Consider the following 25,719-nt stretch of genomic DNA (forward strand, 5'->3'; position numbering starts at 1 on the left):
TGCAGCCGCACTGCACGATGGGTACACAGCGCTGTCATTTCTGTGGGTCACGGAGAGTGTTTGGCTGCTGCGGTGACTCGGGCGTGCGATAAAGAGAACCATGACCGTGCTTATACACGGGGCGCCGCGTTATTACACCGCGCTGGGGGTTGATTCGGCGTTATTATGGGGGGTAGCGGAGAAGAATAGGTGTAGAGAGAAGGAGAAGGTGGATATGTACCTAAGGAATACATGCCAGGGGGTTTAAATAGTGAGCGAAGAAAGTAAAAGGGCAAAATGCAGGCCCCTTCTATATCCCGCACCACATGCTGGAGAATTACAGGGAGGGGGTTACGTGACTTTAGATGAAAGAAATGGATTGGGTGAGACGGTGACGTGAAACTGATAATGTTTGTTGTGGACAGCGTGTGTGTGGCAGGGATCCACAGAGAGCGACAGCAAGCAGTGTGTGTGACACGGTGAGACAGCAGTGTGTGTGTGTGTGTGTGTGTGTGTGACACGGTGAGAAAGCAGTGTGTGTGTGTGTGTGTGTGTGTGTCTGACACGGTGAGACAGCAGTGTGTGTGTGTGTGTGACACGGTGAGACAGCAGTGTGTGTGTGTGTGTGTGTGACACGGTGAGACAGCAGTGTTTGTGTGTGTGTGTGTGACACGGTGAGACAATAGTGTATGTGTGTGACACTGTGAGACAGCAGTGTGTGTGTGTGTGTGTGTGTGTGTGTGTGTGTGTGTGACACGGTGAGACAGCAGTGTGTGTGTGACACGGTGAGACAGCAGTGTGTGTGTGTGTGACACGGTGAGACAGCAGTGTGTGTGTGTGTGACACGGTGAGACAGCAGTGTGTGTGTGTGTGTGACACGGTGAGACAGCAGTGTGTGTGTGTGTGTGACACGGTGAGACAGCAGTGTGTGTGTGTGAGACACGGTGAGACAGCAGTGTGTGTGTGTGACACGGTGAGACAGCAGTGTGTGTGTGACACAGTGAGACAGCAGTGTGTGTGTGTGTGTGACACGGTGAGACAGCAGTGTGTGTGTGTGACACGGTGAGACAGCAGTGTTTGTGTGTGTGTGTGTGTGTGTGTGTGTGTGTGACGGTGAGACAGCAGTGTGTGTGTGTGTGTGTGACACGGTGAGACAGCAGTGTGTGTGTGTGTGTGTGTGACACGGTGAGACAGTAGTGTGTGTGTGTGTGACACGGTGAGACAGCAGTGTGTGTGTGTGTGTGTGAGACACGGTGAGACAGCAGTGTGTGTGTGTGAGACAGCAGTGTGTGTGTGTGTGTGTGTGTGTGACACGGTGAGACAGCAGTGTATGTGTGTGTGTGTGACACGGTGAGAGACAGCAGTGTGTGTGTGTGTGACACGGTGAGAGACAGCAGTGTGTGTGTGACACAGTGAGAGACAGCAGTGTGTGTGTGACACGGTGAGAGACAGCAGTGTGTGTGTGACACGGTGAGAGACAGCAGTGTGTGTGTGTGAGACACGGGGAGAGACAGCAGTGTGTGTGACACGGTGAGAGACCAGTGTGTGTGACATGATGAGAGACAGCAGTGTGTGTGTGACACGGTGAGACAGCAGTGTGTGTGTGTGTGTGTGTGTGTGTGTGTGTGTGTGACACGGTGAGACACGGTGAGACAGCAGTGTGTGTGTGTTTCTGTGTGTGTGTGAGACACGGTGAGACAGCAGTGTGTGTGTGTGACAGTGAGACAGCAGTGTGTGTGTGTGACACGGTGAGACAGCAGTGTGTGTGTGTGTGACACGGTGAGACAGCAGTGTGTGACACGGTGAGACAGCAGTGTGTGTGTGTGTGTGACACGGTGAGACAGCAGTGTGTGTGTGTGTGACACGGTGAGAAAGCAGTGTGTGTGTGTGTGTGTGACACGGTGAGACAGCAGTGTGTGTGTGACACGGTGAGACAGCAGTGTGTGTGACGGTGAGAGACAGCAGTGTGTGTGTGTGACACGGTGAGACAGCATTGTGTGTGTGTGTGACGGTGAGACAGCAGTGTGTGTGTGTGTGACACGGTGAGACAGCAGTGTGTGTGTGTGTGTGTGTGACACGGTGAGACAGCAGTGTGTGTGTGACACGGTGAGACAGCAGTGTGTGTGTGTGTGTGACACGGTGAGACAGCAGTGTGTGTGTGTGTGAGACACGGTGAGACAGCAGTGTGTGTGTGTGTGAGACACGGTGAGACAGCAGTGTGTGTGTGTGTGAGACACGGTGAGACAGCAGTGTGTGTGTGTGTGTGACACGGTGAGACAGCAGTGTGTGTGTGTGTGACACGGTGAGACAGCAGTGTGTGTGTGTGTGACACGGTGAGACAGCAGTGTGTGTGTGTGTGTGTGAGACACGGTGAGACAGCAGTGTGTGTGTGTGAGACAGCAGTGTGTGTGTGTGTGTGTGTGTGTGTGACACGGTGAGACAGCAGTGTATGTGTGTGTGTGTGTGACACGGTGAGAGACAGCAGTGTGTGTGTGTGTGACACGGTGAGAGACAGCAGTGTGTGTGTGACACAGTGAGAGACAGCAGTGTGTGTGTGACACGGTGAGAGACAGCAGTGTGTGTGTGACACGGTGAGAGACAGCAGTGTGTGTGTGTGAGACACGGGGAGAGACAGCAGTGTGTGTGACACGGTGAGAGACCAGTGTGTGTGACACGATGAGAGACAGCAGTGTGTGTGTGACACGGTGAGACAGCAGTGTGTGTGTGTGTGTGTGTGTGTGTGTGTGTGTGTGACACGGTGAGACACGGTGAGACAGCAGTGTGTGTGTGTTTCTGTGTGTGTGTGAGACACGGTGAGACAGCAGTGTGTGTGTGTGACAGTGAGACAGCAGTGTGTGTGTGTGACACGGTGAGACAGCAGTGTGTGTGTGTGTGACACGGTGAGACAGCAGTGTGTGACACGGTGAGACAGCAGTGTGTGTGTGTGTGTGACACGGTGAGACAGCAGTGTGTGTGTGTGTGACACGGTGAGAAAGCAGTGTGTGTGTGTGTGTGACACGGTGAGACAGCAGTGTGTGTGTGACACGGTGAGACAGCAGTGTGTGTGACGGTGAGAGACAGCAGTGTGTGTGTGTGACACGGTGAGACAGCATTGTGTGTGTGTGTGACGGTGAGACAGCAGTGTGTGTGTGTGTGACACGGTGAGACAGCAGTGTGTGTGTGTGTGTGTGTGACACGGTGAGACAGCAGTGTGTGTGTGACACGGTGAGACAGCAGTGTGTGTGTGTGTGTGACACGGTGAGACAGCAGTGTGTGTGTGTGTGAGACACGGTGAGACAGCAGTGTGTGTGTGTGTGAGACACGGTGAGACAGCAGTGTGTGTGTGTGTGAGACACGGTGAGACAGCAGTGTGTGTGTGTGTGTGACACGGTGAGACAGCAGTGTGTGTGTGTGTGACACGGTGAGACAGCAGTGTGTGTGTGTGTGACACGGTGAGACAGCAGTGTGTGTGTGTGTGTGTGTGTGTGACACGGTGAGACAGCAGTGTGTGTGTGTGTGACACGGTGAGACAGCAGTGTGTGTGTGTGTGTGTGTGTGACACGGTGAGACAGCAGTGTGGGTGTGTGTGACACGGTGAGACAGCAGTGTGTGTGTGTGTGACGGTGAGAGACAGCAGTGTGTGTGTGTGTGTGTGTGACACGGTGAGACAGCAGTGTGTGTGTGTGTGAGACAGCAGTGTGTGTGTGACACGGTGAGACAGCAGTGTATGTGTGTGTGTGTGTGTGTGACGCTGAGAGACAGCAGTGTGTGTGTGACACGCTGAGAGACAGCAGTGTGTGTGTGACACGCTGAGAGACAGCAGTGTGTGTGTGACACGCTGAGTGACAGCAGTGTGTGTGTGACACGCTGAGAGACAGCAGTGTGTGTGTGACACGCTGAGAGACAGCAGTGTGTGTGTGACATGGTGAGAGACAGCAGTGTGTGTGTGTGTGACACGGTGAGAGACATCAGTGTGTGTGTGACACGGTGAGAGACAGCAGTGTGTGTGTGTGTGACACGGAGAGAGAGCAGTGTGTGTGTGACACGGTGAGACAGCAGTGTGTGTGTGACACGGTGAGACACAGCAGTGTGTGTGTGACACGGGGAGAGACAGCAGTGTGTGTGACACGGTGAGAGACCAGTGTGTGTGACACGGTGAGAGACAGCAGTGTGTGTGTGTGACACGGTGAGAGACAGCAGTGTTTGTGTGTGTCACGGTGAGAGACAGCAGTGTGTGTGAGACACGGTGAGAGACAGCAGTGTGGTTGTGTGACACGGTGAGAGACAGTAGTGTGTGTGTGACACGGTGAGAGACAGTAGTTTGTGTGAGACACGGGGAGAGACAGCAGTATGTGAGTCACGGGGAGAGACAGCAGTATGTGAGACACGGGGAGAGACAGCAGTGTGTGAGACACGGGAAGAGACAGCAGTGTGTGTGAGACACGGTGAAAGACAGCAGTGTGTGTGACAGGCATCCACAGTGAGAGAGACACTGGTGAGAGACAGCAGTGTGTGTGACAGAGATCCACAGAGAGAGACACACAGGTGAGTGTGTTTGTGTGTGACAGGGATCCACAGACATACACACACAGGTGTGCGTGTCAGGGATTTAGAGAGAGACACACAGATGTGAGACAGCAGTGTGTTTGACAGGGATCCACAGAGAGAGAGAGAGAGAGAGAAAGAGAAACAGACAGGTGTGTGGGTGTGTCTGTAAGAGAGAGAGCCAAAGGGGTGAGACAGCATTGTGTGTGACAGGCATCGATAGAGATAGACAGACAGGTGAGAGACAGCCGTTTGTGTGACAGGGATCCACAGAGAGAGGGACACACAGTGATGAGACAGTGTGTGTGTGACATGGTGAGAGAGAGAGCCACAGAGGTGAAAGACAGCAGTATGTGATGGATCACACACAGAGAGACACACACAAAGAGGTGTGTGTGTGTTTGACAGGGATACAGAGAGAGACACACAGAGGTCAGAGACATCAGTGTGTGTGACATGGTGAGAGAGAGCCAAAGAGGTGAAAGACAGCAATGTGTGACAGGCATACACAGAGAGAGAGACACCGAGAGGTGAGAGACAGCAGTGTGTGTGATGGATCCACAGAGATAGAGAGACACACACACAGGAGAGTGTGTGTGTGTGACAGGGATCCACAGACACACACACATAGAGGTGAGAGAGAGTGTGTGTGTGTGATGGATCCACAGACACACACACACACACACACACACACACACACACACACACACACACACACACAGGTGTGTGTGTGTGTGTGTGTGTGTGTGTGTGTGTGTGTGTGTGTGTGTGTGTGTGTGTGTGTGTGTGACAGGGATCCACAGAGAGAGACACACACAGTGATGAGACAGCAATGTGTGTGTGACATGGTGAGAGAGAGCCACAGAGGTGAAAGACAGCAGTGTGTGACGGATCACACACAGAGAGACACACAGAGGTGTGTGTGTGTGTGTGTGTCAGGGATACAGAGAGAGACACACAGAGGTGAGAGAGTATGTGTGTGTGACATGGTGAGAGAGAGCCACAGAGGTGAAAGACAGCAGTGTGTGTGACAAGGTGAGAGATAGCAGTGTGTGTGACGGATCCACAGAGAGAGAGAGAGAGACACACACAGGAGAGAGAGAGAGAGTGTGTGTGTGACAGGGATCCACAGACACACACACAGAGGTGAGAGTGTGTGTGTGACAGGGATCCAGAGCGAGACACACAGAGGTGAGAGATAGCAGGGTGTGTGACACGGTGAGAGAGAGCCACAGAGGTGAAAGACAGCAGTGTGTGTGACAGGCATCCACAGAGAGAGCGACACACGGGTGAGAGATAGCAGTGTGTGTGACACGATGAGAGACAGCAGCGTGTGAGACAGGGATCCACACAGAGAGAGACACACACACAGGTGTGTGCTTGTGTTGACAGGGATCCACACACACACACACACGCACACAGGTGAGAGGGAGTGTGTGTGTGTGTGTGACAGGGATCTAAAGAGAGACAACCAGAGGTGAGACAGCAGTGTGTGTGACATGGATCCACAGAGAGAGAGAGAGACACACAGCAGTGTGTGTGTGTGTGTGTGTGTGTGTGTGTGTGTGTGTGTGTGTGTGTGTGTGTGAGTGTGACACGGTAAGAGAGAGAACCAAAGGGGTGAGAGTCAGCAGTGTGAGACAGGCATCCACAGAGAGAGACACACACACACACAAACGTGAGAGACAGCTGTGTGTGTGTGACAGTAAGAGAGAGAGCCAAAAGTGTGAGAGACAGCAGTGTGTGTGACAGGCATGCACAGACAGATCGAGACAGACACAGGTAAGAGTGTGTGTGTGTGTGTGTGTGTGTGTGTGTGTGTGTGTGTGTGTGTGTGTGTGTGTGTATGTGTGTGTGTGTGTGTGTGTGTGACAGGGATCCACAGAGAAAGAGAGACACACACAGAGGTGAGAGAGATTGTGTGATCTGGATCTACACAGAGAGAGAGACAGAGGTGAGAGACATCAGTGTGTGTGTGACAGGGATCCACGGTGTGAGAGACAGCTGTGTGTGTGACATGGATCTACAGGAAGAGAGCGACAGGTGTGAGGTGTGTGTGGCAGGGTGAGAGAGCAGTGTGCCACTGGCTGTTAGAGGCAGGTCACATGGCCATGGTCCAGAATCAAAGACTCTGAGACAGACAGTGAGGGAGATGAGAGAGAGAGAGGCCTCCGAGTCCTGACTGAGAGACAGCCAGAGAGAGACATATGAGAAAGAGGCCTCCTGAGTATGTGAGTCACAGGAGAGAGAGACCAGAAGATTGGGAGAGATCCAGACACAGAATAGAACGTAACCTCTAGAATCTGTGGTTTCCAACCTTTTTTGGTTGGGGAACCCCAGAATTCGATTGTGAAATTCTGGGGAAACGCAACCCTCGCCCCCTGTCTCTCGCCCCCCCACCCACCCACCTCCCTGTCTCTCGCCCACCCACCCACCCACCTCCCTGTCTCTCGCCCACCCACCCACCCACCTCCCTGTCTCTCGCCCACCCACCCACCTCCCTGTCTCTCGCCCACCCACCCACCTCCCTGTCTCTCGCCCACCCACCCACCCACCTCCCTGTCTCTCGCCCACCCACCCACCCACCTCCCTGTCTCTCGAACCTCCCTGTCTCTCGCCCCCCCACCCACCCACCTCCCTGTCTCTCGCCCCCCCCCCCCCCCCACCCACCTCCCTGTCTCTCGCCCCTGGTGGCCCCGGGACCACTGCTCTAGATGGCAATTAGATCGTCTGGATTCATTAATCACATGGTTTCTATCTGTTTTAGTGGAACAATCGCCCGTCTTACATACGTACCCAACGTTTCTGTGTAACTAGTTACTTATCGGCCGTGGCCACGTGGGTCTGGGAGAGGTCCGTAGGGTCATTGCAGGTTGGGTTACCTTTTACTGGATCGGCACGAGAGTACTTTATAAATGGCATGATGGCGGTCTGAGCTCGTGGAACGTCACTTCAAGTGCGGGAAGGTTCAAATCTATTTTATCGCCGACCCGGCGAATAACTTCTGCAATCGTTCTTTTTTTTTTTTTTAGTAAGTTGTCGCCATGGGACGGAAGAAACCACAGAAAGAAGAGCCGGCTACCAGAGAGAAGAAATCCCGCGGCCAACGCCCATCCAAGAGCCTGGAAACCTTCGCCAGTGAAGTGCAGGAAGCGTTGAATGGTAGGGGAGCGTCTTCTCCACCCCTTGCAAAGTGCCGTCCGTGGAACACCAACGTGGACAAGTAGCAGTGGTCTGTGTAATGCAGGGGTGGCCAACGCCAGTCCTCAAGGGCCACCAACGGGTCAGGTTTTAAGGATATCCCTGCTTCAGCCCAGGTGGCTCAATTGGTCCCTGCTTCAGCACAGGTGGCTCAATCGAAGACTGAGCCACCTGTGCTGAAGCAGGGATATCCTTAAAACCTGACCTGTTGGTGGCCCTTGAGGACTAGCGTGCCCTACCCCTGGTTTAATGCGTTTAATCACAAAGCAGCACTTTGCAATAATGACCCTTTTATTTGCCTTTGCAACTCTGTTTTTCCGTTTAAAAGCTGATGTTCCGGAGATATAAGCATTGGGAATATTTGTTCCGGAGATATAAACATTGGGAATATTTGTTCCGGAGATATAAACATTGGGAATACTAGCTGAGAGACCCGGCGTTACCCGGGATGTAATGTTCCCGCTCCTCTCTCTCTCTTCCCCCCTCTCTCTGTTTGTCCCCCATTCACATCAATCCAGTCTCCCCCCTCCCTCCTTTACAGCTTCATGCAGTGTGTGCGCGCGCGCGTCAGTGAGTCTGACGCAGAAACACAAACACACACAGACTGAGTGACTGACGCACACACAGTCAGTGTGTGCGTGTGTGTGTGCGTGCGTGTGTACGGCAGTCAGTGTTTGTGCGTGCGGCAGTCAGTCAGTGTGTGTGTGTGCGTGCGTCAGTCAGTGTGTGTGGGGGTGTGTGTGCGTCAGTCGGTGTGTGTGTGTGTGCGCGCGCGTCAGTTAGTGTGTGCGCGCGTCAGTCAGTGTGTGTGTGTGAGTCAGTGTGTGTGTGTGTGTGTCAGTCAGTGTGTGTGTGTGTCAGTCAGTGTGTGTGTGTGTGTGTGTGTGTGTGTGTGTGTGTGTCAGTCAGTCAGTGTGTGTGTGTCAGTCAGTGTGTGTGTGTGTGTGTGCGCGTCAGTCAGTGTGTGTGTCAGTCAGTGTGCGTCAGTTAGTGTGCGTGTGTGTGTGCGTCAGTCAGTCAGTCAGTCAGTGTGTGTGCATGCGTCAGGGTGTGTGTGCATGTGGCTGTCAGGGGTTGTGTGCGTGTGGCTGCCAGGGGTTGTGTGCGTGCGTCAGTACGTGTGTCAGTCAGTGTGTGTGTGTGTATACTCGGCGTTGGCCGGAGGCGGGGCGTGAAAGGCAGGGGGAGTGAGCGCCGGGGAGGGGAGTGTGATGGGGAGGAGGAGAGGTGTGTGTGTATACCCGGCGTTGGCCGGAGGCAGGGGGGGGGGGGCGTCAAAGGCAGGGGGGGGGGGGCGTCAAAGGCGGGGGGGGGCGTCAAAGGCAGGGGGGGGGCGTCAAAGGCAGGGGGGGGCGTCAAAGGCAGGGGGGGGGCCGTCAAAGGCAGGGGGGGCGTCAAAGGCAGGGGGGGGCGTCAAAGGCAGGGGGGGCGTCAAAGGCAGGGGGGGGCGTCAAAGGCAGGGGGGGGCGTCAAAGGCAGGGGGGGGCGTCAAAGGCGGGGGGGGGGGCATCAAAGGCAGGGGGGGGGGGGGCGTCAAAAGCATGGATTCCTCCCCCTGGCAGCATGCCGCGCTCCTTGGGCTGCCACTGGTTCTCTCCCCCCTCGTGGCCTCCGCCGACTCCCGGTGGCACAAAGGAGGTATTAACTCCCTGCCGCCCTCCTCCTGCTCCTCGGGGATGTTGAGCCGTAGAGAGCGTGCTCTGGGAGGTGTGGGGGAAAGAAGTGGGGGGGGGGAAGTGGGGGGTGGTGGAAATGGGGGAGCGACACACACGCGACACCTACCTGTACTTCCGGGCGCCGCCATCTTCTCACTCGGCGCCGCGAGGGAGGAAGGGGGTCCTTCCGGGCGCCGAAATCTTAGGCGCCGCGAGGCAGCCTGTCTGTTCCCCCGCCGGGGAGGGAGGTGAGTTGGAGCACCGGCGGGGAGGGAGAGAGGTGAGTTGGAGCGCCGAGGGGGAGAGGTGAGTTGGAGAGAGACCCGGCGTTGCCCGTGAGTTAAATTTCCCGCTCCCTTCTCTCTCCCTCTTTCTCCGTTCTCCCCAGAGGGGAGGGACGAACAGTGGACAGGAGGGGGGGGACGAACAGTGGACAGGAGGGGGGGGCCGAACAGTGGACAGGAGGGGGGGGCCGAACAGTGGACAGGAGGGGGGGGGACGAACAGTGGACAGGAGGGGGGGGGACAGTGGACAGGAGTGGTGGGACGGGACAGTGGACAGGAGGGGGGGGGCAGTGGACAGGAGGGGGGGGGCAGTGGACAGGAGGGGGGGGCAGTGGACAGGAGGGGGGGGCAGTGGACAGGAGGGGGGGGCAGTGGACAGGAGGGGGGGGCAGTGTCGCACACACTCAGTCACAGTCACACACAGTCACACACACACACAGTCACACACACACACACACACACACAGACACACCGTCACAGACACACACACACAAAGTCACACACACTCATGTCTCAGTTCCGTGCGGCGCCGCAGGTGGGGGGGAGGTGGGGGAGCGACACACGCGACACCTACCTGTACTTCCGGCCGCCGCCATCTTCTCACTCGGCGCCGCGAGGGAGGAAGGGGGTCCGCCATCTTACGCGCCGCGTGGCAGCCTGCCTGTTCCCCCGCCGGGGAGGGAAGGGAGTGGAGTAGAGCGGGAGGGTGTGGAGCGGGAGGGTGTGGAGCGGGAGGGAATGGAGCGCGAGGGAGGAAGGGGGTCCGCCATCTTACGCGCCGCGTGGCAGCCTGCCTGTTCCCCCGCCGGGAGGGTGTGGAGCGGGAGGGAGTTGAGTGGAGCGGGAAGGGTGTGGAGCGGGAGGGTGTGGAGCGGGAGGGAGGTAAGTGGAGGTCCGGGGAGGGAGGTGAGTGTGATGGGGGGGAGAGAGGACAGAGAGAGTGTATGTGTGGTGTATGTGTGGGGTGTGTGGGGTGTGTCGTCACTCCGCCTCAGGCCAATGAGAGGTGTGGGGGGCGAGCCAAGGGGGTGGTGTGAGTGTGTGAGGCCAATGAGAGGTGTGCGGGGGCGGGCGGCCCAAGGGACCAATGAGATTGGCCCTAGGGACACAGGGCATGCAGACAAACATACAGTCCTTTCAGAAATATATAGTAGATTAAGAGCCCGGGAGGATAAAATGAAACTCTCCCCAGAGCTTATTGCAGGTTTAAGGTTACCATCAGAAGCTAGAGATTAAAATAATGATTTTATCACTGTTTTTTTTTTTCTTAAAAGCGAGCAGGACGCGCTCAGGGGGAAAGATACTAACATTATATGCATTAAACGCTTACATTTCATAACGAACCTTCATCAAACTCTCTCACTTTTATTCCAATTTCTGTCCCCTTATACTATTCAATGTTTTTTATGTTGGGAACAATATAAACAAAGGATTATTCATGATAACTTAATATAAGGGTAACACAAGTGGCTCAATCAGTCCCTGTTTCAGCACATGTGGCTCAATCAGACCCTGCTTCAGCACATGTGGCTCAATCAGACCCTGCTTCAGCACAGGTGGCTCAATCAGACCCTGCTTCAGCACAGGTGGCTCAATCAGACCCTGCTTCAGCACAGGTGGCTCAATCAGTCTTCGACTGAGCTTCTGATTGAGTCACATTTGCTCAGGCTGGAATATCCTGAAAACCTGACCTGCTGGGGGACTGGAGTTGCCTTAAGGCTTGTTATATAGTGTGTGCGCGTGTGCGCGTGTGCGCGTGTGCGCGTGTTGCACGCGGCCCTTATATAGAAGGGCTGACAAACCTCAGCTAATTATAAGTGCCGCGCGTGCCCACTATATAACAGCCCTTAATATATCTAAGTGATTTTTCCTGAACCGCAGGGTTTTCCCAAGCTGATTGGCGCGCGCTCATGGTCAACGCAACATTATATGAAGAAATATCTGTAAAACCATTCCTGCCCATATTTATTAAATGGTGCTACTATAAGACCCTTGAATGGCCTGTAATGTGTCGTCCGGGCAGGAAGGGGTCGTATAGCAAAGTGCTGCTGAGTAGATTGTGCCATAGTTGTAACCCTTTAGTGCTTGCTTAAAACGGGACGCGCATTGTTCCCTTTGCACGTATGGTAAAAGCTTCCTACACACATGGCCTCGGTGATACGTTCACTTTCTCTCCTCTGTTCTTTCTTTCTTGCGTTGGCAGCCAGTGTTCAGGGGGACGCCGCAGGCGAAGGAAGCGAGGCGAAACCCAAATTTCCCTGTCCGCTGGCCATGTGGGAATTGGGACACTGCGACCCGAATCGATGTACGGGGCGGAAGCTGGTCCGGAAGGGTCTGGTCAAAACCATGCGCATCAGCCAGAGGTTTAACGGCCTCATTCTCAGTCCAATGGGAACCCTGTACGTCTCCCCTGCCGATAAGTATGTGAAGTATTCATATGGGGTTTTGTTTGGTTATCTATTCTCTCTCTCCGTCTCTGTCTCTCTCTCCGTCTCTGTCTCTCTCTTCCAAACATACAGTACTGTGTTTAAATTGCAAGATTTATGCAGATGGACAAATTAACCCCTTCACTGTTGACAACGCATTGCAAAGCATCAAAGGATTAATGGCCAGTTTCAGTAAACGGAGTGAGCGCCTTTGCTTGCAGTACTGCCATTGCAGCAGGAAAACCATGTGCTCTGTTTATTGAATATTCCTTTTAAGTCTGATTATTGTTGAGTTTTGCAATGTCCTGGAGTTGTAGCCAGCAGCGTCTATCACAAAGTATCAGGGGATTACACCATTTACTAATATACCTTCATATATGTTCACCTATTCTCCACGTAGGGAGATACCGGGAAAATATGTCAAAAATATTCAAATGATATATACATTTGTATATTTCTCAGGTATCTCGGCTGCATTCAGAGGCATCCCGCCACGTGGAGTATAGGTTCATATATTTGGAGGTATATAAGACAATGAACCCTCTCCTAAATTGGTCTCTCCACCAAAAGCCCTATGTAGTCTACCTAAGGGAGGTGAGATTTCTGTCCGTTTCCGGGCGATATTGCAGCAAATCCGCCCAAAAGCGCACGCATACCAGATGTCAAACTGTGCTTTGTAAGCATAGATCATTCTTAATAAATAAGTTGAGTGCTGTTCTTGGGTGATTTTGCATTGACAATACCTGTATTGTAGTTTAAAGAATATGAATTGGCCCCAAAATGTTGAAATGAACGTTCTGCTTTAACACAATAATGAGGCATTGGTTAGGTTTCAGAGTGGCTGTAATACAGACATGTTATACCAGGCTGTAATACAGACATGTTATACCAGGCTGTAATACAGACATGTTATAACAGGCTGTAATACAGACATGTTATACCAGGCTGTAATACAGACATGTTATACCAGGCTGTAATACAGACATGTTATACCAGGCTGTAATACAGACATGTTATAACAGGCTGTAATACAGACATGTTATAACAGGCTGTAATACAGACATGTTATAACAGGCTGTAATACAGACATGTTATAACAGGCTGTAATACAGACATGTTATACCAGGCTGTAATACAGACATGTTATAACAGGCTGTAATACAGACATGTTATACCAGGCTGTAATACAGACATGTTATACCAGGCTGTAATACAGACATGTTATAACAGGCTGTAATACAGACATGTTATACCAGGCTGTAATACAGACATGTTATACCAGGCTGTAATACAGACATGTTATACCAGGCTGTAATACAGACATGTTATACCAGGCTGTAATACAGACATGTTATACCAGGCTGTAATACAGACATGTTATACCAGGCTGTAATACAGACATGTTATACCAGGCTGTAATACAGACAGGCTCTGTGCAGTTAAAGGCCTCATTCCTTCCAGCCTCCCCATTTGTCCTTGTGACGAGTTGATGAGCAATAAATCGCTTGGCGCATTGGATACAAGCATTGCCTGTTCATTAGGAATGACTCCGCAGGAACACGGTGTCACTGGCTGCTAATCATTCATTAGCCTTTGCAACAGTTATTGCTGGGTTTGCAAGGAAACAAATATCCGCATTACTAATACTGTCACAGTACTGCCCAAAACAGATCTGTGTGTCTCTGCATAGGAATCTACTCATCAGAAGGAACATGCTGCAGTACAGAAAAAATCACGCGGGTGCCCAAACTGTGTGTCCCTCTATCCCTTTAAAGGTGATTGGTTCTCAATTCCACAGCGGTTCTTATTGACCAAGAAACACTCCCTTGGAAACAAATCATTCTGTGGTTGCCTTTAATTAGAGGTTATGGAGAGCAGACGCCACATGAAACCTATTTCTGTATCATTTACCATACAAAACAGGCAGCCTGACTATGGCCCATATTTGCTAAGTGATGCTATGCCACAGCACATGTTCCAGTGAATAGCAACCCTTGGACTAGTCTGTTTTTACACTACTTTAAATGATATTCTGTAAGAAGAAGGTGCTTCTGGAGCTAGATGTCCATGAGAACAGCCATTCTCATTATATATGCTGCAGATTCATTAGGCAGGGGAAATGAAATGGGATTGTGAATTTTGACCATTAAATATTGACTGCTACGTTAGGTCAGATTTCTGGTGACCGATAAAATAACGTAAAGCACTAAAACCCATTTCTGCTTCAGCTTTTATACAATAGCAGATATTTTCACATATTAGTATAATTGAGTTATTATAGATAAATAAATACTGTATCACTATAGGAGAGTGGTTTAAAGCAGGGGTGCTCAACTCCAGTCCTCAACACCCCCACCGCTCAGGTTTTCAGGATATCCCTGCTTCAGCACAGGTGGCTCAGTCTTTGACTGCACCACCTGTGCTGAAGCTGGGTATCCTAAAAACCTGACCTGCTGAGTAATCCTGCTTTAAACCACCTTCCTTTAAACTCTCTATAAAATAGCGTCTTGCTTTCCTAGTTTTCTAGGACTCCAGCAATGAGACTATTTAGAATGATTTTGTTTTGCACAGCAGTTATCCCATTCACTGAATGTTTGTGTTGTATTAACAAGGTGTTTTTTAGATGTTGATCTATTATCTGGAAAGTGCTACGAACAAAGTAAGCTCTGTATGAAAATACTAATATTCATTCCATTTACCTGCAGCCACTAGTGAGACCTTCCCGTGTGTAACACCTACATAACCACCTGTGAATTTGTATGCGCAATCTAAGGCAGGCGGCATATGCGATTGGCTTCTTTCTTAGACAGATTGTGGCAGACAGCGGCATCGCAGTCATAGATTGTTCTTGGGCTAAACTGGACGAGACGCCCTTTGCCAAAATGAGAGGAAGTCACCCGCGCCTGCTTCCGTACCTCGTGGCCGCAAACCCGGTGAATTACGGTCGCCCGAGCAAACTGTCCTGTGTCGAAGCATTTGCTGCTACGTTTTGCATTGTAGGTAAGGAGACTGGGCAGTTACTTTGCATTTTATTAACTAAATATTCAGGATATACCAGAATAGTTCCAGTGAGAACTGGAACGGAGCGTTTTTCTCTTAACCCGGACAACATCATTAAGGAATTGCATTTGCAGCACAATTTACATTTAGATAAGAAGAATACTAGCCAATTCTTTATATCTTAAGAGTGTGAGTGTAACCCCTGACGAAGCACCGACGTGCGAAACGCGTTGTTACGCATGAGCAGCTGCAGCGTTACTTGCTGGGCAGGAACTAGGAGAGGAATTGATTGAAGAAGGCGGTTGTCCTAATCCTGCTTTATTACACAGTACCCAAGAATTGTCCTAATCCTGCGTTTATTTTTACACAGTATCCCAGTATTGTCTTTATCCTGCCTTATTGTTACACAGTATCCCAGTAATGTCTTTATCCTGCCTTATTGTTACACAGTATCCCAGTAATGTCCTATTCCTGCCTTATTGTTACACAGTATCCCCGTATTGTCTTTATCCTGCCTTATTATTACACAGTATCCCAGTATTGTCCTAATCCTGCCTTATTGTTACACAGTATCCCAGTATTGTCCTAATCCTGCCTTATTGTTACACAGTATCCCCGTATTGTCTTTATCCTGCCTTATTATTACACAGTATCCCAGTATTGTCCTAATCCTGCCTTATTATTACACAGTATCCCAGTATTGTCCTAATCCTGCCTTATTATTACACAGTATCCCAGTATTGTCCTAATCCTGCCTTTTTGTTACACAGTATCCCAGTATTGTCCTAATCCTGCCTTATTGTTACACAGTATCCCAGTATTGTCCTAATCCTGCCTTATTGTTACACAGTATCCCAGTATTGTCCTATTCCTGCCTTATTGTTACACAGTATCCCTGTATTGTCCTAATCCTGCTTTATTGTTACACAGTATCCCAGTATTGTTCTAATCCTGCCTTATTGTTACACAGTATCCCAGTATTGTCCTAATCCTGCCTTATTGTTACACAGTATCCCAGTATTGTCCTAATCCTGCCTTATTGTTACACAGTATCCCAGTATTGTCCTATTCCTGCCTTATTGTTACACAGTATCCCAGTATGGTCCTAATCCTGCCTTATTGTTACACAGTATCCCAGTATTGTCCTAATCCTGCCTTATTGTTACACAGTAGCCCAGTATTGTCCTAATCCTGCCTTTTTGTTACACAGTATCCCAGTATTGTCCTATTCCTGCCTTATTGTTACACAGTATCCCAGTATTGTCTTTATCCTGCCTTATTGTTACACAGTATCCCAGTATTGTCCTAATCCTGCCTTATTGTTACACAGTATCCCAGTATTGTCCTAATCCTGCCTTATTGTTACACAGTATCCCAGTATTGTCCTAATCCTGCCTTATTGTTACACCGTATCCCAGTATTGTCCTATTCCTGCCTTATTGTTACACAGTATCCCAGTATTGTCCTATTCTTGCCTTATTGTTACACAGTATCCCAGTATTGTCCTATTCCTGCCTTATTGTTACACAGTATCCCAGTATTGTCCTATTCCTGCCTTATTATTACACAGTATCCCAGTATTGTCCTAATCCTGCCTTTTTGTTACACAATATCCCAGTATTGTCCTAATCCTGCTTTGTTACACAGTATCCCAGTATTGTCCTAATCCTGCCTTATTGTTACACAGTATCCCAGTATTGTCCTAATCCTGCCTTATTGTTACACAATATCCCAGTATTGTCCTAATCCTGTGTTATTGTTACACAGTATCCCAGTATTGTCCTAATCCTACTTTATTGTTACACAGTATCCCAGTATTGTCCTAATCCTGCTTTATTGTTACACAGTATCCCAGTATCGTCCTAATCCTGCTTTATTGTTACACAGTATCCCAGTATTGTCCTAATCCTGCCTTTTTGTTACACAGTATCCCAGTATTGTCCTAATCCTGCTTTGTTACACAGTATCCCAGTATTGTCCTAATCCTGCCTTATTGTTACACAGTATCCCAGTTTTGTCCTATTCCTGCCTTATTGTTACACAGTATCCAAGTATTGTCCTATTCCTGCCTTATTGTTACACAGTATCCCAGTATTGTCCTAATCCTGCCTTATTGTTACACAGTATCCCAGTATTGTCCTAATCCTGCTTTATTATTACACAGTATCCCAGTATTGTCCTAATCCTGCCTTATTATTACACAGTATCCCAGTATTGTCCTAATCCTGCCTTATTGTTACACAGTATCCCAGTATTGTCTTTATCCTGCCTTATTATTACACAGTATCCCAGTATTGTCCCAATCCTGCCTTATTGTTACACAGTATCCCAGTATTGTCCTAATCCTGCCTTTTTGTTACACAGTATCCCAGTATTGTCCCAATCCTGCCTTATTGTTACACAGTATCCCAGTATTGTCCTAATCCTGCCTTATTGTTACACAGAATCCCAGTATTGTCCTAATCCTGCCTTATTGTTACACAGTATCCCAGTATTGTCCTAATCCTGCCTTATTGTTACACAGTATCCCAGTATTGTCCTAATCCTGCCTTATTGTTACACAGTATCCCAGTATTGTCCTAATCCTGCCTTATTGTTACACAGTATCCCAGTATGGTCCTAATCCTGCCTTATTGTTACACAGTATCCCAGTATTGTCCCAATCCTGCCTTATTATTACACAGTATCCCAGTATGGTCCTAATACTGCCTTATTATTACACAGTATCCCAGTATGGTCCTATTCCTGCCTTATTATTACACAGTATCCCAGTATGGTCCTAATCCTGCCTTATTGTTACACAGTATCCCAGTATTGTCCCAATCCTGCCTTATTATTACACAGTATCCCAGTATGGTCCTAATCCTGCCTTATTGTTACACAGTATCCCAGTATGGTCCTATTCCTGCCTTATTATTCCACAGTATCCCAGTATGGTCCTAATCCTGCCTTTTTGTTACACAGTATCCCAGTATTGTCCTAATCCTGCTTTGTTACACAGTATCCCAGTATTGTCCTAATCCTGCCTTATTGTTACACAGTATCCCAGTATTGTCCTAATCCTGCCTTATTGTTACACAATATCCCAGTATTGTCCTAATCCTGTGTTATTGTTACACAGTATCCCAGTATTGTCCTAATCCTACTTTATTGTTACACAGTATCCCAGTATTGTCCTAATCCTGCTTTATTGTTACACAGTATCCCAGTATCGTCCTAATCCTGCTTTATTGTTACACAGTATCCCAGTATTGTCCTAATCCTGCCTTTTTGTTACACAGTATCCCAGTATTGTCCTAATCCTGCTTTGTTACACAGTATCCCAGTATTGTCCTAATCCTGCCTTATTGTTACACAGTATCCCAGTTTTGTCCTATTCCTGCCTTATTGTTACACAGTATCCAAGTATTGTCCTATTCCTGCCTTATTGTTACACAGTATCCCAGTATTGTCCTAATCCTGCCTTATTGTTACACAGTATCCCAGTATTGTCCTAATCCTGCTTTATTATTACACAGTATCCCAGTATTGTCCTAATCCTGTCTTATTATTACACAGTATCCCAGTATTGTCCTAATCCTGCCTTATTGTTACACAGTATCCCAGTATTGTCTTTATCCTGCCTTATTATTACACAGTATCCCAGTATTGTCCCAATCCTGCCTTATTGTTACACAGTATCCCAGTATTGTCCTAATCCTGCCTTTTTGTTACACAGTATCCCAGTATTGTCCCAATCCTGCCTTATTGTTACACAGTATCCCAGTATTGTCCTAATCCTGCCTTATTGTTACACAGAATCCCAGTATTGTCCTAATCCTGCCTTATTGTTACACAGTATCCCAGTATTGTCCTAATCCTGCCTTATTGTTACACAGTATCCCAGTATTGTCCTAATCCTGCCTTATTGTTACACAGTATCCCAGTATTGTCCTAATCCTGCCTTATTGTTACACAGTATCCCAGTATGGTCCTAATCCTGCCTTATTGTTACACAGTATCCCAGTATTGTCCCAATCCTGCCTTATTATTACACAGTATCCCAGTATGGTCCTAATACTGCCTTATTATTACACAGTATCCCAGTATGGTCCTATTCCTGCCTTATTATTACACAGTATCCCAGTATGGTCCTAATCCTGCCTTATTGTTACACAGTATCCCAGTATTGTCCCAATCCTGCCTTATTATTACACAGTATCCCAGTATGGTCCTAATCCTGCCTTATTGTTACACAGTATCCCAGTATGGTCCTATTCCTGCCTTATTATTACACAGTATCCCAGTATGGTCCTATTCCTGCCTTATTGTTACATTGTATCCCAGCATTGTCCCAATCCTGCCTTATTGTTACACAGTATCCCAGTATTGTCCCAATCCTGCCTTATTGTTACACAGTATCCCAGTATTGTCCCAATCCTGCCTTAGTGTTACACAGTATCCCAGTATTGTCCTAATCCTGCCTTATTGTTACACAGTATCCCAGTATTGTCCCAATCCTGCCTTATTGTTACACAGTATCCCAGTATTGTCCCAATCCTGCCTTATTGTTACACAGTATCCCAGTATTGTCCCAATCCTTCCTTATTGTTACACAGTATCCCAGTATTGTCCCAATCCTGCCTTATTGTTACACAGTATCACAGTATTGTCCCAATCCTGCCTTATTGTTACACAGTATCCCAGTATTGTCCCAATCCTGCCTTATTGTTACACAGTATCCCAGTATTGTCCCAATCCTGCCTTGTTACACAGTATCCCAGTATTGTCCTAATCCTGCTTTATTGTTACACAGTATCCCAGTATTGTCCTAATCCTGCCTTATTGTTACACAGAATCCCAGTATTGTCCTAATCCTGCCTTATTGTTACACAGTATCCCAGTATTGTCCTAATCCTGCCTTGTTACACAGTATCCCAGTATTGTCCTAATCCTGCCTTATAGTTGCACAGTATCCCAGTATTGTCCTAATCCTGCCTTATTGTTACACAGTATCCCAGTATTGTCCTATTCCTGCCTTATTGTTACACAGTATCCCAGTATTGTCCCAATACTGCCTTATTGTTACACAGTATCCCAGTATTGTCCTAATCCTGCCTTATTGTTACACAGTATCCCAGTATTGTCCTAATCCTGCCGTGTTACACAGTATCCCAGTATTGTCCTAATCCTGCCTTATTGTTACACAGTATCCCAGTATTGCCCTAATCCTGCTTTATTGTTACACAGTATCCCAGTATTGTCCTAATCCTGCCTTATTGTTACACAGTATCCCAGTATTGTCCTAATCCTGCCTTATTGTTGCACAGTATCCCAGTATTGTCCCAATCCTGCCTTATTGTTACACTGTATCCCAGTATTGTCCCAATCCTGCCTTATTGTTACACAGTATCCCTGTATTGTCCCAATCCTGCCTTATTGTTACACAGTATCCCAGTATTGTCCTATTCCTGCCTTATTGTTACACAGTATCCCAGTATTGTCCCAATCCTGCCTTATTGTTACACAGTATCCCAGTATTGTCCCAATCCTGCCTTATTGTTACACAGTATCCCAGTATTGTCCCAATCCTGCCTTATTGTTACACAGTATCCCAGTATTGTCCCAATCCTGCCTTATTGTTACACAGTATCCCAGTATTGTCCCAATCCTGCCTTATTGTTACACAGTATCCCAGTATTGTCCTAATCCTGCCTTATTGTTACACTGTATCCCAGTATTGTCCCAATCCTGCCTTGTTACACAGTATCCCAGTATTGTCCTATTCCTGCATATTTGTTACACTGTATCCCAGTATTGTCCTATTCCTGCCTTATTATTACACAGTATCCCAGTATGGTCGTAATCCTGCTTTATTGTTACACAGTATCCCAGTATTGTCCCAATCCTGCCTTATTGTTACACAGTATCCCAGTATTGTCCCAATCCTGCCTTATTGTTACACAGTATCCCAGTATTGTCCCAATCCTGCCTTGTTACACAGTATCCCAGTATAGTCCTAATCCTGCTTTATTGTTACACAGTATCCCAGTATTATCCTAATCCTGCCTTATTGTTACACAGAATCCCAGTATTGTCCTAATCCTGCCTTATTGTTACACAGTATCCCAGTATTGTCCTAATCCTGCCTTGTTACACAGTATCCCAGTATTGTCCTAATCCTGCCTTATTGTTACACAGTATCCCAGTATTGCCCTAATCCTGCTTTATTGTTACACAGTATCCCAGTATTGTCCTAATCCTGCCTTATTGTTACACAGTATCCCAGTATTGCCCTAATCCTGCCTTATTGTTACACAGTATCCCAGTATTGTCCTAATCCTGCCTTATTGTTACACAGTATCCCAGTATTGTCCTAATCCTGCCTTATTGTTACACAGTATCCCAGTATTGTCCTAATCCTGCCTTATTGTTACACAGTATCCCAGTATTGTCCTATTCCTGCCTTATTGTTACACAGTATCCCAGTATGGTCCTAATCCTGCCTTATTGTTACACAGTATCCCAGTATTGTCCTAATCCTGCCTTATTGTTACACAGTAGCCCAGTATTGTCCTAATCCTGCCTTTTTGTTACACAGTATCCCAGTATTGTCCTAATCCTGCCTTATTGTTACACAGTATCCCAGTATTGTCCTAATCCTGCCTTATTGTTACACAATATCCCAGTATTGTCCTAATCCTGTGTTATTGTTACACAGTATCCCAGTATTGTCCTAATCCTACTTTATTGTTACACAGTATCCCAGTATTGTCCTAATCCTGCTTTATTGTTACACAGTATCCCAGTATCGTCCTAATCCTGCTTTATTGTTACACAGTATCCCAGTATTGTCCTAATCCTGCCTTTTTGTTACACAGTATCCCAGTATTGTCCTAATCCTGCTTTGTTACACAGTATCCCAGTATTGTCCTAATCCTGCCTTATTGTTACACAGTATCCCAGTTTTGTCCTATTCCTGCCTTATTGTTACACAGTATCCAAGTATTGTCCTATTCCTGCCTTATTGTTACACAGTATCCCAGTATTGTCCTAATCCTGCCTTATTGTTACACAGTATCCCAGTATTGTCCTAATCCTGCTTTATTATTACACAGTATCCCAGTATTGTCCTAATCCTGTCTTATTATTACACAGTATCCCAGTATTGTCCTAATCCTGCCTTATTGTTACACAGTATCCCAGTATTGTCTTTATCCTGCCTTATTATTACACAGTATCCCAGTATTGTCCCAATCCTGCCTTATTGTTACACAGTATCCCAGTATTGTCCTAATCCTGCCTTTTTGTTACACAGTATCCCAGTATTGTCCCAATCCTGCCTTATTGTTACACAGTATCCCAGTATTGTCCTAATCCTGCCTTATTGTTACACAGAATCCCAGTATTGTCCTAATCCTGCCTTATTGTTACACAGTATCCCAGTATTGTCCTAATCCTGCCTTATTGTTACACAGTATCCCAGTATTGTCCTAATCCTGCCTTATTGTTACACAGTATCCCAGTATTGTCCTAATCCTGCCTTATTGTTACACAGTATCCCAGTATGGTCCTAATCCTGCCTTATTGTTACACAGTATCCCAGTATTGTCCCAATCCTGCCTTATTATTACACAGTATCCCAGTATGGTCCTAATACTGCCTTATTATTACACAGTATCCCAGTATGGTCCTATTCCTGCCTTATTATTACACAGTATCCCAGTATGGTCCTAATCCTGCCTTATTGTTACACAGTATCCCAGTATTGTCCCAATCCTGCCTTATTATTACACAGTATCCCAGTATGGTCCTAATCCTGCCTTATTGTTACACAGTATCCCAGTATGGTCCTATTCCTGCCTTATTATTACACAGTATCCCAGTATGGTCCTATTCCTGCCTTATTATTACACAGTATCCCAGTATGGTCCCAATCCTGCCTTATTGTTACACAGTATCCCAGTATTGTCCCAATCCTGCCTTATTGTTACACAGTATCCCAGTATTGTCCCAATCCTGCCTTATTGTTACACAGTATCCCAGTATTGTCCCAATCCTGCCTTATTGTTACATTGTATCCCAGTATTGTCCCAATCCTGCCTTATTGTTACACAGTGTCCCAGTATTGTCCCAATCCTGCCTTATTGTTACATTGTATCCCAGCATTGTCCCAATCCTGCCTTATTGTTACACAGTATCCCAGTATTGTCCCAATCCTGCCTTATTGTTACACAGTATCCCAGTATTGTCCCAATCCTGCCTTAGTGTTACACAGTATCCCAGTATTGTCCTAATCCTGCCTTATTGTTACACAGTATCCCAGTATTGTCCCAATCCTGCCTTATTGTTACACAGTATCCCAGTATTGTCCCAATCCTGCCTTATTGTTACACAGTATCCCAGTATTGTCCCAATCCTTCCTTATTGTTACACAGTATCCCAGTATTGTCCCAATCCTGCCTTATTGTTACACAGTATCACAGTATTGTCCCAATCCTGCCTTATTGTTACACAGTATCCCAGTATTGTCCCAATCCTGCCTTATTGTTACACAGTATCCCAGTATTGTCCCAATCCTGCCTTGTTACACAGTATCCCAGTATTGTCCTAATCCTGCTTTATTGTTACACAGTATCCCAGTATTGTCCTAATCCTGCCTTATTGTTACACAGAATCCCAGTATTGTCCTAATCCTGCCTTATTGTTACACAGTATCCCAGTATTGTCCTAATCCTGCCTTGTTACACAGTATCCCAGTATTGTCCTAATCCTGCCTTATAGTTGCACAGTATCCCAGTATTGTCCTAATCCTGCCTTATTGTTACACAGTATCCCAGTATTGTCCTATTCCTGCCTTATTGTTACACAGTATCCCAGTATTGTCCCAATACTGCCTTATTGTTACACAGTATCCCAGTATTGTCCTAATCCTGCCTTATTGTTACACAGTATCCCAGTATTGTCCTAATCCTGCCGTGTTACACAGTATCCCAGTATTGTCCTAATCCTGCCTTATTGTTACACAGTATCCCAGTATTGCCCTAATCCTGCTTTATTGTTACACAGTATCCCAGTATTGTCCTAATCCTGCCTTATTGTTACACAGTATCCCAGTATTGTCCTAATCCTGCCTTATTGTTGCACAGTATCCCAGTATTGTCCCAATCCTGCCTTATTGTTACACTGTATCCCAGTATTGTCCCAATCCTGCCTTATTGTTACACAGTATCCCTGTATTGTCCCAATCCTGCCTTATTGTTACACAGTATCCCAGTATTGTCCTATTCCTGCCTTATTGTTACACAGTATCCCAGTATTGTCCCAATCCTGCCTTATTGTTACACAGTATCCCAGTATTGTCCCAATCCTGCCTTATTGTTACACAGTATCCCAGTATTGTCCCAATCCTGCCTTATTGTTACACAGTATCCCAGTATTGTCCCAATCCTGCCTTATTGTTACACAGTATCCCAGTATTGTCCCAATCCTGCCTTATTGTTACACAGTATCCCAGTATTGTCCTAATCCTGCCTTATTGTTACACTGTATCCCAGTATTGTCCCAATCCTGCCTTGTTACACAGTATCCCAGTATTGTCCTATTCCTGCATATTTGTTACACTGTATCCCAGTATTGTCCTATTCCTGCCTTATTATTACACAGTATCCCAGTATGGTCGTAATCCTGCTTTATTGTTACACAGTATCCCAGTATTGTCCCAATCCTGCCTTATTGTTACACAGTATCCCAGTATTGTCCCAATCCTGCCTTATTGTTACACAGTATCCCAGTATTGTCCCAATCCTGCCTTGTTACACAGTATCCCAGTATAGTCCTAATCCTGCTTTATTGTTACACAGTATCCCAGTATTATCCTAATCCTGCCTTATTGTTACACAGAATCCCAGTATTGTCCTAATCCTGCCTTATTGTTACACAGTATCCCAGTATTGTCCTAATCCTGCCTTGTTACACAGTATCCCAGTATTGTCCTAATCCTGCCTTATTGTTACACAGTATCCCAGTATTGCCCTAATCCTGCTTTATTGTTACACAGTATCCCAGTATTGTCCTAATCCTGCCTTATTGTTACACAGTATCCCAGTATTGCCCTAATCCTGCCTTATTGTTACACAGTATCCCAGTATTGTCCTAATCCTGCCTTATTGTTACACAGTATCCCAGTATTGTCCTAATCCTGCCTTATTGTTACACAGTATCCCAGTATTGTCCTAATCCTGCCTTATTGTTACACAGTATCCCAGTATTGTCCTAATCCTGCCTTATTGTTACACAGTATCCCAGTATTGTCCTATGCCTGCTTTATTGTTACACAGTATCCCAGTATTGTCCTAATCCTGCCTTATTGTTACACAGTATCCCAGTATTGTCCTAATCCTGCCTTATTGTTACACAGTATCCCAGTATTGTCCTATTCCTGCTTTATTGTTACACAGTATCCCAGTATTGTCCTAATCCTGCCTTATTGTTACACAGTATCCCAGTATTGTCCTAATCCTGCCTTGTTACACAGTATCCCAGTATTGCCCTAATCCTGCCTTATTGTTACACAGTATCCCAGTATTGTCCTAATCCTGCCTTATTGTTACACAGTATCCCAGTATTGCCCTAATCCTGCCTTATTGT

General features: G+C 47.3%; 1 protein-coding gene across 8 annotated transcripts in view; it reads left to right on the forward strand.

The window, feature by feature from the left end:
- Positions 1-61: 61 nt before the first annotated feature.
- TSR3 (TSR3 ribosome maturation factor) overlaps positions 62-25,719 on the forward strand; it is a 38,508-nt gene continuing 12,850 nt past the window's right edge. The window contains exons 1-5 of one of the 8 annotated variants that reach the window (XM_075565528.1): positions 62-208; positions 7,292-7,396; positions 7,557-7,686; positions 11,868-12,084; positions 14,897-15,090. In XM_075565528.1, the coding sequence (XP_075421643.1) occupies positions 7,569-7,686; positions 11,868-12,084; positions 14,897-15,090 (529 nt within the window). In that variant the 5' untranslated portion in view covers positions 62-208; positions 7,292-7,396; positions 7,557-7,568. Of the gene's footprint in view, positions 209-370; positions 459-4,122; positions 4,525-6,353; positions 6,479-6,519; positions 6,756-7,291; positions 7,397-7,556; positions 7,687-11,867; positions 12,085-14,896; positions 15,091-25,719 lie in introns of those variants that run through there. The other 7 variants (XM_075565530.1, XM_075565532.1, XM_075565533.1 and 4 more) reach the window with 7 other exon arrangements.

Source organism: Ascaphus truei, chromosome 11, assembly GCF_040206685.1.
Source record: "Ascaphus truei isolate aAscTru1 chromosome 11, aAscTru1.hap1, whole genome shotgun sequence".
NCBI lineage: Eukaryota > Metazoa > Chordata > Amphibia > Anura > Ascaphidae > Ascaphus > Ascaphus truei.